Source organism: Macrotis lagotis, chromosome 1 (assembly GCF_037893015.1).
Source record: "Macrotis lagotis isolate mMagLag1 chromosome 1, bilby.v1.9.chrom.fasta, whole genome shotgun sequence".
Lineage (NCBI taxonomy): Eukaryota > Metazoa > Chordata > Mammalia > Peramelemorphia > Peramelidae > Macrotis > Macrotis lagotis.
In genome coordinates this window covers 917,299,969-917,312,684 of record NC_133658.1, presented here as the reverse complement: position 1 = coordinate 917,312,684, position 12,716 = coordinate 917,299,969, and the positions used below count along the sequence as shown (strand labels likewise).

General features: G+C 48.0%; 1 protein-coding gene across 1 annotated transcript; it reads left to right on the top strand.

Moving 5' to 3' along the window:
- The first annotated feature begins 4,842 nt into the window (after positions 1-4,842).
- LOC141509970 (platelet glycoprotein VI-like) lies at positions 4,843-11,167 on the top strand. Its single transcript, XM_074219885.1, has 7 exons — positions 4,843-4,942; positions 5,240-5,275; positions 5,434-5,718; positions 6,811-7,104; positions 7,484-7,558; positions 8,372-8,413; positions 9,760-11,167. The coding sequence occupies exons 1-7, from the start codon at positions 4,909-4,911 to the stop codon at positions 9,876-9,878; spliced, it is 885 nt and encodes a 294-aa protein (XP_074075986.1). The 5' UTR covers positions 4,843-4,908; the 3' UTR covers positions 9,879-11,167.
- The last annotated feature ends 1,549 nt before the right edge of the window (positions 11,168-12,716 follow it).

Genomic DNA, 12,716 nt, shown 5'->3' with positions numbered 1-12,716 from the left:
CCAGTGGCCCTCAGGATAAGGATCTATCTGTCCCCTATTACTCTCCACCTCTGTTTAGGACTGGGCTGAGTCCCTCTCCCCTTTCTCATACCAATCCAAGTCTTGAGAAGGGCTGGAGGGAAGGGGTAGGGGCAGGAGACCCTTCTGGGAATGTCTGGGGAAGTCTGAGGAAGAAGGAATGTACTTAGGGATGGGTGGGGGGAGCAGAAATGGGCAGGGTAGCCCCTTCCCACTCCCTTCTCTCCCCTTTCCCAGAAATTCCTGTGGCCTCCCCCCACCTCACCCTTAAGTGATAAATGAAACTGGCTGGGGTGGGGGGAGGAACTCTGCTTCTCCCTTCCCAGCCTTCTCAGGGAGGAGGGAGGGGCCTCTTAGGTGCCCCTACCTCAATTCCTCTCGGCTGGAAGCACCAGTGACCTCCTCTGCTCTCTTCCCTCCTCTGCCCAACCCTGGCTCCCACTGACACAGCAGGTTCCCCAGGCCGGGGGGTGGGCTCAGGGTCCTGGGGACAGCCAGGACAAGGGGCCTGGACATCCAGGGACCCCCTCTCCCACCCCAGCTCCCTCATTTTTCTCCCTGTGTCCCTCCTTTGTCCCAGTGGCTCAGACAGGAACTAGGAGAGGGGTCAGAGGAATCATGGAGGCATCAAATCCCACAAGTGGACAGGTCAGAAGTCAATGAGCACATGCACCAATTTAAAAGATGAAAAATTGAGGCTCAGAGAAGAGGGGGATTTGCCCAACATCCACCAAACAGAAAGGCTGGGCAGAGCTGGGGTTCACACCTGGGGCTCCCTGTGGATTTCTTCACTCCCAACAATCCCAGGTGGGATTTTGATCAAAGAAGGGGTTTAACTCACACCTTGCCAGCCTCCTGAGACAAGAAAGATTTCCATAAACTAGTACAATATTACATAGGGGGAAAAGGAAGGAGTGAAATAATATGTGAAGGTGGAACGGGGTCTAAGAAAAACACCCTTATGAATGAGAAAAGAGACCTGATGCAATGTCCACACAGGTGGAGGGGAAGATCCTGGGAGAAGGCTCAGGTACTGTTTTGGATTCCTGGCTCCACCCAATACTTGCTCTGTGACTCAGGGCAGGTCACACCTGTGTCTTGGCTTCTGCTTGTCCATATATAAAGAGGTGGATTCAGTGTCCAAAGACCCTCCTGGGTCTCTTCTAAGCTATGTCTCAATGCTTCACCTCTGGCTAGGCTGAAAGAGAGAAAGAAAGGAATAGTGATGAAATAGATTGGTCTTGAGGGTCCTACCCTTCTGGAAGTACTGATGGGGAAAGAAACTAGTGAGTCATGGGGTGCAGAAAAGGAAGCTCCTTCCAAATCCCCTTATCCTCTTCATCTGCCCAAATAAAGCATTCATGGCATGAGTTTCAGATCCCCATCTGAGAGGGTGAAAGAATTGCCTGTGCCAACCACAGAGAGTCACAGTCAAAGCTGAACTCAGAGAGATATTTTCTTGAAGTCCACCTAGAACTTAAAAATCTTCTTGCATTATTGCACTGTTCAATAGGTGTTTGGCCTCAGTGTGAATTATCTGTGCAATAATATGGTTGGCTCCATCATCCATCTTTATAAAGATAAAGGGAATAGACTGTCCTGTGATAATCATGAGGGTATTTCTCTTTTAGTCCTTTCTGGTAAGATTCCTGCCAGAGTCCTTCTCAATAGACTGATCCTTTACCAGGAAGATGATCTCATCCTTGAGAGCCAGTGTGACTTCAGAAAGGGTTGAGGAACAGTCAATATGTTCTTTGCTGCCCAACAACTCCAGGAAAAATGGCAGCAACAGATCAAAGGTCTGTATACATTTGTTGATTTGACTTAGGCCTTTGATACCATCAGTTGCAAGGATTTAAGGAAACTTATGTCCAAATTTGGTTGCCAGGAGAAGTTCATTAATATTGTACATCAGTTCCATGATGGTGTGTATGCCCATGTTCTGGATAATGAACAATGCTCTTGAGATTTCCTGGTCACCAATGGAGTCAAACAAGGATGAGTCCTTGCTCTCATATTTTTAGCATGATATTTTCAGTCATGTTATCAAATGCCTTCATTGAGGATGAATATAGCTTCAAGGTCAGCCACCACATTGATGGCAAATTCTTCAACTTGAAAAGACTACAAGCCAAGACCAAAGTGAAGGGAGTGTTGGTGCAAGATCTTCTGTTTGCAGATGATGGTACCTTCAGTGCAGCCTCTGAAAATTAAATGCAACGAAGTATGGATCAATTCTCTGCTGCTTGGGCTCATTTTGGTCTAACAATTAACCCCAAGAAAACCCAGGTGCTCCATCAGTCAACACCTCACCATCCATATGTGGAACCATCAGTTGCAGCAAATGGAGAAGTTTTGAGGATTGTGGACAAGTTCACTTCCCTTGGCAGTGTCCTTTCCAGGAAGGTATGCATTGACAATGAGATTGAAACATGCATGACCAGAATTAGCTTAGTATTTGGGAGGCTCTGAAAGTATGGAAGAGAAGAGATCATAGACTGACCACCAGACTGAAGGTCTACAGAGCCGTTGTGCTGACCTCATTGCTATATGCCTATGAAACCTGGACAGTCTACCAGCATCATGGCAGGAAACTGAATCACTTCCATTTAAATTGTTGTAGGAAGATTCTGAAGATCTGTCAGGAAAAGATCCCAGACACTAAGGGCCTTTCCTAACTAAACTGCATAGAATTCCAACATCACTACAGAGAGTGCAGCTATGATGGACTTGACGTGTTCTTAGAATGCCAGATGTATGCTTGTCAAAAAAAACCTATTTTATAGAGAACTCCCACAGGGCAAGTGCTCACAAGGGGGGGTGGGTGTCAGAAGAAGCAATAACGAGACACCCCGAAGGTCTCATTGAAGAACTTTAGAATTGATTGTACAGTATAGGAGGTGCTGGCATAGAACTGCCCAGAGTAGCATGCCCTTATCAGTGAGGGGGCTGCAGTCTATGAGGAAGGCAGAATGGAAGTAATTCAAAGGAAATGTAGAATAATCCATAAGGGTCACTCCAGGTGTATACATGGACTATTTGTGCCCAACCTGTGGTAGAAGATTCTGAGCTCATGTTGGGCTGATCAGTCACAGTGGGACACACTGTCATTTGTCTCAAACATAGTGATGCCATTTTGGTCTTCTTTGATAACACAGAATAAGAACCATTGGGTAAAGAGGGTCATCGATGAGAAGAGACTACAGTGGTGGCCAGGGAGACTCAGAACCAGAAGGAAAACATGCTACTTTGCTCATTGTAGGGCCTCTGCAACCTCATCCCTCAGATTCTGGGGATGAACCAGAGGAGACCCTCTCCTTGCCCAGCCCTTTCCCAGGCAAGGTATGGCAGGTTTGGTAACTTGGAGACAGACATAGAAAAGTTATTCCTCATGGTTGGTTTAGGAGGAGTCTATTCAGGCAGGCCCATAAGGTTCCTTTTCAGGAGATAGTAAATCCCTAGGGGATTCCTAGGAAGAGACTGGGACAATGGGGCAGTTCTGAGGCACTGGAGGGTGGTGGGGAAATGTTAAGGTGTCCAACAGAGAAGAAACTGATGCTATAAGCCCTGACGAATCAGGGGGTATCCTTCCTAGACAAATTCTTGAATCCTTCTCCACATGTTTGTATATGTGTGCACTCTCACATACGTGTATATATACATAAATATACATCTACTCTCATACAGACACACACACACACACACACACACACACACACACACACACACACACTCTCCTTCCCTCTAACTCCCAAGTCTGAGACTGGAACAGGGTCTTCCCCAGCAAGGAAGAAGCCTAGACCTGGGGGGTTTCACACTGGCCTTGATGGATAGAAGTCTCAGGAAGATTCAGAACCAAGGAGAGTGAGGATCAATTCAAGGGGGATCCAGGACCCTGGGGTACACACCCTAATAAAGGGGGCTTGCTAGCTTCCCAGTAAGCACATTATGTCCACTCTAAGGACCAGAAAGGTGCGCATAAGGGGGAGCAGAGGTTGGGACACTTTTATACTTTACATTTTATGACACACTCTCAGTAACTATACTTTTGTAAATCCTAAATAAATGCTTGTGGAATCAATGTAAACTGATGTTACTTGGTTAATTGATGTTAAAGAGACAGCTACTGCATAAAAGACTTATAGGAACATCCTGGGTGGGGGCTCTTAAGCAATGGAATAAGAGAACTAGTGACCCCATCCTGGGGACTTGGCCTTTCGGTCTGAGTACTAGCCAGGAGACTGAGTCCAGAGGCGTCACTCTTCAGAAGGCAGAGGCTTAGGCAGTCCTGAGCCCATGCTGAAGCTGGCAAGGTCACCTGGAAATCATCAGAAAAGACTCCCCCCCGCCCAACCTAAAGACATCAACTCCCAATGCAGCCCACCCAGCAGGTCTTTGTTCTGGGGTCTGATTTTAACCTCTTGTTCCACAGGAATCTCCATCTGTTGGATTAGGGATTGAACCATGTTTAAAGAGGCAGTTCTGGGGGGGGGGGGGAGGTAAGGGGCAGGCTGAGGGCACGATCTGGGGACTAGGGTCAGCTTATGGAACCCCATTGAGAGCAACATCTCCAAAAGTGGGGGTGGTTGGGGGACTATGAGGTTAGCTCACAAGGCTTCTCTGGGATTGTTCTCAGTCTGTATAGTCTGAATTATCACCAAAAAGGAAGAATTGTTCTATTCCTTTGATTCTAGAAGATTCTCCAACCCCCCTCCCCCACCCCAAACACATACTGCATGAAGACATCTATGAAGGAAGAACCCCAGAGAGGAAGGAGAAGTGAACCTTCTCAGAGACTGCAGACTCAGGACAGAGACAGCCCTAGTCACCTCTGGTGCCTCTGACTGTCCTGGTCAGCCTCGGTCCTCTCCCACCGCCCCTAGGTCCACCATGACTCCCACCCTCTCTGCCCTGCTGTGTCTTGGTAAGTCCTAGGAAGCCCCATATTTGAGGGGATTTTGCACAAGAACAAGTCCAACCCCCCCCCCATTGTAATGATGTAGAAGCTCTCCTCCAGAGAAGGGAGTAACAAATTTGGGGTCTCCCAGCAAGAGGGGGAGGGAGGGGGGAGAAGTTGGACCATTTAGAAGGGTCCTCTGGTGTCCAACCCTTTCCTTCACATTGTCCTAAACCCAGACTCTCCCCTCCTCTTCTTCTCAGGGTGGGGGTTGGATGGGGAGGGTGTGGAGAAGTTAGAAGTAATCAGGGTCCTCTCCTGCAGGACTGTGTCTGAGCCAGAGGACAAGGACACAGGCAGGTAAGTCCCCTGCTCAGAGCAGAGAGCAGCTGCCCCCACCCCAGGAGAGGGAAGGGGGGTGTCTGGACTCAATGACAGGATTAAAGTGAGGGGACCCAGGATGGGGGTGCACAGAGAAGAGGGATCCCCTGGAACTGACAGCTCTCATTCCCTTTCAGACAGACCCATCCTCAGGGCAGACAAGGGCCCTGTGGTGCCCCTAGGGAGAAGTGTGACCCTCAGGTGCCGGGGGTCACAGGGGGCAGAAGTGTACAGGCTGCAGAAAGAAGGCCCATGGAAAGGACCTATAAGGGGTGCAATCCAGGATGTGAAACCATCAGGACGAGAGGCCCAGTTTCTCATCCCTTCTGTAACAGCGAAGGATGCTGGGATCTACTCTTGTCTCTACAGACACTCATCCCACTGGTCAGTGGCCAGTGCCCCCCTGTACCTGCGGGTGACAGGTGAGGAGCCCCCCACCTCTAGGCCCCCCAGGCAGGGCTGGCTCAGGGTCCCAGTCCCACTAAGCTCCTCCCCATTCCAGCCTGGCCCCAGCCTCCTTGTGCCTCTGCTCTCCCTCTGGAACTGGAAGTGGGGGGGAGGGGAAGCAGCATTTATGTAACTCCTCCTGTGTACCAAGCACTTTATATTTATTATCTCATTTGATCCTTATCACAAATCTGCCAGGGAGATTATACAATGAGCCATATTTTACAGTTAAGGAAACTGAGTCAAACGGAGAGGAAGTGATCACAAAGCTGGGAAGTATCTGAGGCTGGATTTGACTTCAGGTATTCCTGACTCTAGGCCCAGGGCTCAGGCCTCTGCCACCAACTGCCTCAGTCACATCTATCTTGAGGCCTAAGAGGAGACAGGAGGCTCAGCTGGGTCTGAGGAGACCAGACAGAGCAGGGGCCTCCTGGGGAGGGGTCCAAGGAGGTTGAGACATCTTTCCCTACCAGGTTTGATCCTCCCAGAGCCAGGAGAAGGAAAGGAGGGGGGACCTGCTACTTTTCTGTCCCCCAGACCCAGTTCAGACCTAGGCATAGGGAGGGGAGAGGGGTGTCCTCTCTGTGTATGCCCAGGGTCTCTGCAAAATTAGGAGGTGAAGATGAGTGAATCAGGAATTCCACCCAAGGCTCTTTCTCCCCTTCCCAACCTCTGCCAGGGCCCTCCCCCGCTCCCCAGGCCTGATTCAGGATGAGAACAGCCTCTGTTCTGGGGAGGAGATAACTGGACAAAGATGCTTACATGGATCTTAAAGGGGCCTCCACCCTCAGTTTATGGAGAGAAATTCTATGATAAAGCCCCACCCCAAATCAAAGAGGAGCCTCCCTCCCTCCCTCCTTTCCTTCCTTCCTTCCTTCCTTCCTTCCTTCCTTCCTTCCTTCCTTCCTTCCTTCCCTCTTTTTTTCTCTTTACTCCCCAACTTTCCTTCACCCTGCTCATGTACTGGTTTAGGCACTCCTGGGCCAGTCCTCCCACCAGCCAGATCTGCCCCCATAGTCTGAAAGGAGGTGCATTATAAGTCTAACTCCAGTCTTTCCTCCCTCTAGGTCTCCATGATCCCCCCTCCCTCTCAGCCTTGCCCAGCTCCCAGGTGACCCCAGGACAGCAGGTGACCCTCCAGTGTCAGTCACAGGTAGGATTTAACTGGTTTGCTCTCTACAAGGATGGAGAACAGATCGGCTCCCGCATGGTCCAGTCCCAGGGGAGGGGGTCTCAGGCCACCTTCTCCATCCCGGCTGGGACCCCTGCCCATGGAGGGACTTATCGATGTTACACCTTTCACAGTATCAACCCATATGAGTGGTCAGCCCCCAGTGACCCCTTGGTGCTCAGGGTCACAGGTGAGAGAGCCGCAGCCCTCCCCAGCCCTCCCCACTACTCCAGACCCTCCAAGCTCCCTCTGACCAAGGGGCCCTACACTGCCTGCTCAGGACCCTACCTCAGGGGACCCCAGGCCAAAGAGGAGGTTCAGAGGGAGGGGACATGGGTCTGGGAAGTGGGTCATTCTTAGAGAGTGAGGCTTCTCCTCCTTGGCCCCTCTAAACGCCCTCATCATCTGCCCTCTGGTTAGTGATGTTGGTCCCACAGACAATGTGTCTCCCAGGTCCCAGGAAAGGGAAGTGGGAGGGGGGAGCTGAGAGAAGCAGAGGAGGACTGAGGTGCAGCCAGGGGGGAGAGGGGAATAAATCCCACCAGCCCCTTCCCCTTTTCCTCTCCCAGGTCCAGACACCACAAAGGACCCTCACCTCCCCCAGAGCCCTGGAGATCCTCAAGCTCTGACATCCTCTCCTCCAGGTGAGTAACCAGTGACCCTCAGCTCAGGGGGGTTCTCCTCTCCCCTATTAATCTCCACTTCCTGTCTAGGACTGGGCCCAGTCCACCCTTTCTCTGAACAAACCAAGTCATGAGGAGGGCTGAAGGGGAGGGGAGGGGCAAGGGTCCCTCCAGTCTGGGCAAGAAGGAAGAACAAACTTGGGTGGGTAGGGGCCTGGGGTGGAGGGAGCAGGGGCCACCGCAGTCCCCTTCTCTCTCCCTTCTCTCCCCTTCCCCAGAAGCTCCTGTGGCCTCCCTACCCCCCCACACACACTTTTAAGCCATAACTGAGACTGAGAAGGGGAAGAATTCTGCTTCTCCCTTCCCAGGCTTCCCCAAGGACAAGGGAGGGGCTTCTTAGGTGCCCCCACTCCAATTCCTCTCAGCTGGAAGCACCAGTGACCTCCTCTGCTCTCCTCCCTCCTCTGCCCAACCCTGGCTCCCACTGACACAGCAGTTCACCCAGGCAGAGGGGGAACCTCAGGGTCCTGGAGATCCAGAGACCCCTCTCTCCCACCCACCTCCTCCATTCTTTTCCTTCAAACAAGAACTAGAAGAGGGGTCAGAGGAATCATGGAAGCATCAAATCCCCCAACTTGATGGGCCAGGAGAGGTCACTGAGCACATGCACCTATTTAAAAGATGGAAAATTGAGGCACAGAGAAGAAGGGGACTTGCCCAACATTCCCCACCCAGAAAGAATGGACAGGGCTGGGACTCACACCCAGGGCTCCCTCTGGGGACCCTCCAGAACCTCTCTGGACTCCCCTCACCCTGCCCCCTTCTAATCCCCAGGAGTCTTCTCTCCAATTCCTGAATCTGAGAACACCTTGTTTGGTGAGTAACTAGAGGATTCCTAGCAGGGAGAGAGGCAGGGGCTGGCCTCCCCTCCAGGGTCCCTTCATTGCCCACCACTCTTCCTTTAGCTCCTTGTTCTTCTCCTTTTCCCTTTGCCCAGGCTGTGCCCACTGCCTGGGATGCTCTCCCTCCTCACCCCTTTGTCTGACAATGCAAAGACCCCTCCCAGGCTGAGCTTAGGAGCCTCCCCTTAGAGAATCCCTTCCTACCCTTACCCCAGTTCTAAGTGATCCCCCTCCACAGATGGGGGACCCAAGATATTTATTTGTGTCCTTGAGTACAGAGCATTCCAGGGAGGGAAGGAGCTGCTCTCTTTGTCAAATCATCTTGAGGATGTGACCCAGTCCAGGACCTAGGTCAAGGTCCTTAATAAAGATCTATGGACCTGAATTACTGTAGGAGATGGTGGGCTCCCTGAGGAGAATCTGTGTCTCCTCCCCTCACACTGGGAGCTCCTCATTCCTACTTCCTCTCACACTCCTTCCATTTCCCACCTCCATACCTTTGTCCCAGTTGTGCCCTCTGCCTGCTCCCCTTAATTTCTTGGTCCTTTCAAAGCTCTGCTCAGTCCCCCCTTCTGAGAAGAGATTGTCCTCTTCCTTCTCCCCTCCTCCTCTCCTCCCAGATCTTCCCCTCAGAGACCCCATATCCTCTGCTCTTGGGGTCACACCAGGTCTTCTCCACTGAGAATGAGCTCCCTGAGGGCAGGGGTCATTCTTTAGTGTAACGGGTCATTGCTTGTTGATACCAATATTAACAAGAACCATCAGGTGTATCTTACTAGAATGATAATCTCACTGGTTCCTCACAACAGCCCAGGGAGGCCACTGTTGTTATTAGCTTCATTTTCCAGATGAAGAAACTGAGGCAGGTAGAGTGAAGGGGACATGCCCAGGGTCCCACAGAGAGCAAGGTTTGAGGTGGGACCTGAACTCAGCTCTTCCTCACCACAAGCTCCATACTCTCTACACTCCACCAAGCTGCTGTCAGAATGTCAGAGATGAAGAGTGAGGAGGAGAGGAAGTGAGGACAAAGAGAAGGTTCCAGGAAAAGGATCTGGGGCTGACTCAGGGTCATGGAGAGGAAGCACTGAGGGGAAGGAGGATGAGGGAGGCCTCAATCCCTCCCTCGGACTTCTCTTCTAAGATCCTCCATATTCTCTCTCCTAGTCAGGGAGTGATCAGAACTTCAAAGTCCAGGGACAGGGACAGGGCTGGAACTAAGAGGCCCAGGAGAAGGCACAGCAGAATCTGGACCCCCACTGATGGGGCCTAAGATTAAGGAGGTCTTGTCCCCCTCCCATTAACAGTCTTTCACCCTCCCAGGTCCTGTGCCCCAGGATTACACCCTGGGTAACCTCATCCGCCTCAGCCTGGCTGGGTTGGTTCTTATCATCCTGGTTGTCCTGCTGACTGAAGCCTGGCAGAGTTGGAGGGAACTCTGAGAATGAGCTGCAACATCCCCTGAAGATGGGAAGACAGAGTTGGGGTTTATTGAATGTGTGTACCCCAAAGACTCAATGAAACCTTGAGTTCTGCCCAGCTCCAGACAGAGCAATGGTCCTGCTTTCCCTGCTACCTAACCCTAGTCCAAATTGATAATGCCCAGACTTTTTCCTCCTCCCCACTCCCACAGACCCCCTCCCCTCACACACATACTCAAAATCTCCTTTTCCACCCTCCCAGCAGTGATGATCATTGATATAATCTCTCAATAATGGATGAAGAAGAACATCCTCCCAAATGCTAAAGCACCTCAGAACTCAAGTAGCCTTTAGAATTTCTTCCATCAGAGGTCATTAATGTGTGTGTTTATGTTTGTATTTGTCCACACGTGTTTTATGTGTCTGTTTATATATTTGTGTGTGAATGTGTGCATGGACATGTTTCTGTGTATGTCTACACAGGTCTGTGTGTGAGTGTATAAAGTAGAAAAGATAGTGGTAGCATTGGACCTGGACCTCCCTTCACACGTCTGTCTATCATGGTTCTGGAGGTCCTGAAGCCCCCCTTTCTCTTTACCAGTCCCCATTGCTTAATTCTCCCCCATGTCCTCTCTGAAATCAGGTTCCAAACATTCCAAGATAAACTTCCCCCTAGATGGCAGAGTCTACAAGCACTCTCTGGAACCAAACTTTCCTGTAGACACTGCTTCCTAATCTGCACAAGAAGACATTTGCTCCCCAGGATTTCTGAGTTGTTCATGGCAGAATGGGCATCTGCTGGGAAGGGAGTCAGACCTTGGATAGATAACTTGGGGATCTCCTACCCCATTGAGGTAGAGAGATCAAAAAAACTTGAATCTAAAAGTCACTTCCTCTGGACTAATAATATTTTTAAATACATATAGTGTTTTCAATTATATACAATAGTAGTGTCTATCATTTTTGTTAGGTTTTTGAACTTTATAATTCCCCCCTCCCCCAAAGAAGGTAATCAGATAATCTTTACAATATTTCCATGCTATGCACTGATCAAAATTGAATGTGTTGAGAGAAATAAACATCCTTGAGGAGAAAATAAAATATTATAGATAGGAAAATTATCTAGCACATAAGACAACTTTTTTTCAAAAAAAAATCATGGTAATAATCTTTGGTTTTTGCTTAAACTCCACAGTTCTTTCTCTGGATACAGATGGCATTCTCCACCATAGGTCCCCTAAAATTGTCCTTGATTATTGCATTGATAGAATGAGCAAGTCCATTAAGGTTGATCATCATTCCCTTATTGCTATTAGGGTGTACAGTGTTCTTCTGGTTCTGCTCATCTCAATCTGTATTAATTTATTCAAATGCTTGCAGACTTCCCTGAATTTCCATCCCTCCTGGTTTCTAATAGAACAATAGTATTCCATGACATACATGGACATTCACTCAATTTCTAATTCTTTGCCACCATAAACAGGATTGCTATGAATATTTTTGTGTAAGTTATGTTTTTATCCTTTTTCATGATTTCTTCAGGGTATAGACCCAGTGCTGGTATTGCTGGATCAAAGGGTATGCACATTTTCATTACCCTTTGGGAATAATTCCAAATTCTCTCCAGAAAGGTTAGATCAGTTGACAGCTCCACCAACAATGCATTAGTGTCTCAGACTTCCCATGTCCCTTCCACCATTGATTATTGTCCTTTCTGGTCAATTTGACCAATCTTAGAGGTATGAGGTGATACATCAGAGATGTTTTAATTCATATTTCTCTACTCAGTAATGACTTAGAGTGATTTTTTTATATGACTATAGATAGTTTGGATTTCCTCACCTCTAAATTGCCATTGCATATCGTTTGACTATTTGTCAATTGGGAAATGACTTTTTAAAAATAAATATGCCTCAGTTCTCTATATATTTTAGAAATGAGTCCTTTTTCAGAAACACTAGTTGTAAAAATTGTATCCCAATTTACTACATTTCTTTTGATTTTGGTTTCAGTGGTTTTTGCTTATTTTTAATTTAATGTAATCAAAAGTATTCAGTTTGATTTTTATAATGTTCTCTATCTCTTCCTTGGTCATAAACCTCTTCCTTTTCCATAGATCTAACAGGTATATTATACCTTGTTCTCCTAATTTGCTTATAAAATTGTCTTTTATGTCTAAATCTTGCTCCCATTTTGATGTTATCTTGGTATATGTTGTGAGATGTTGGTCTAATCCAAGTTTCTGCCATACTGTCTTCCAATTTTCCTTTATCGAAGAGTGAGTTCTTATCCCAGAAACTGGACTCTGGGTTTATCAAACAGCAGATTGCTATAATCATTTCCTGTTATCTCTTTTGTACCTAATCTGTCCAACAGATCCCCTACTCTGTTTTCTTAGCCAGTACCGAACATGTCTGATGACTGATGCTTTATAATATAATTTTACAATGGGTAAGGCTATGCCACCTTCTTTTGCACTTTTTTTCCACTAAATCCTTGATGTTCTTGACTTTTTGTTTCTCCATATGAATTTAGTTACAATTTTTTCTAGCTCAATGCTTTGGCATTATGGCATTAAAGAAGTAGTTTAATTTAGGTAGAATTGTCATTTTTATTATATTAGCTCAATTTATCCATGAGTTGTTGATATTTACCCAGTTACTTAAATCTGATTTTATCTGTGTAAAAAGTGTTTTATAGTTGTTTTCATAGAGTTTCTGAATCTGCCTTGGCAGGTAGACTCCCAAGTATTTTACGTTGTCTGAAGTTAATTTAAATGGAACAGCTCTTGCTGCTGTATCTTGCTAGTAATATACAGAAATTCTGAGAATTTATGTGGTTTTATTTTTATCCTGAAAA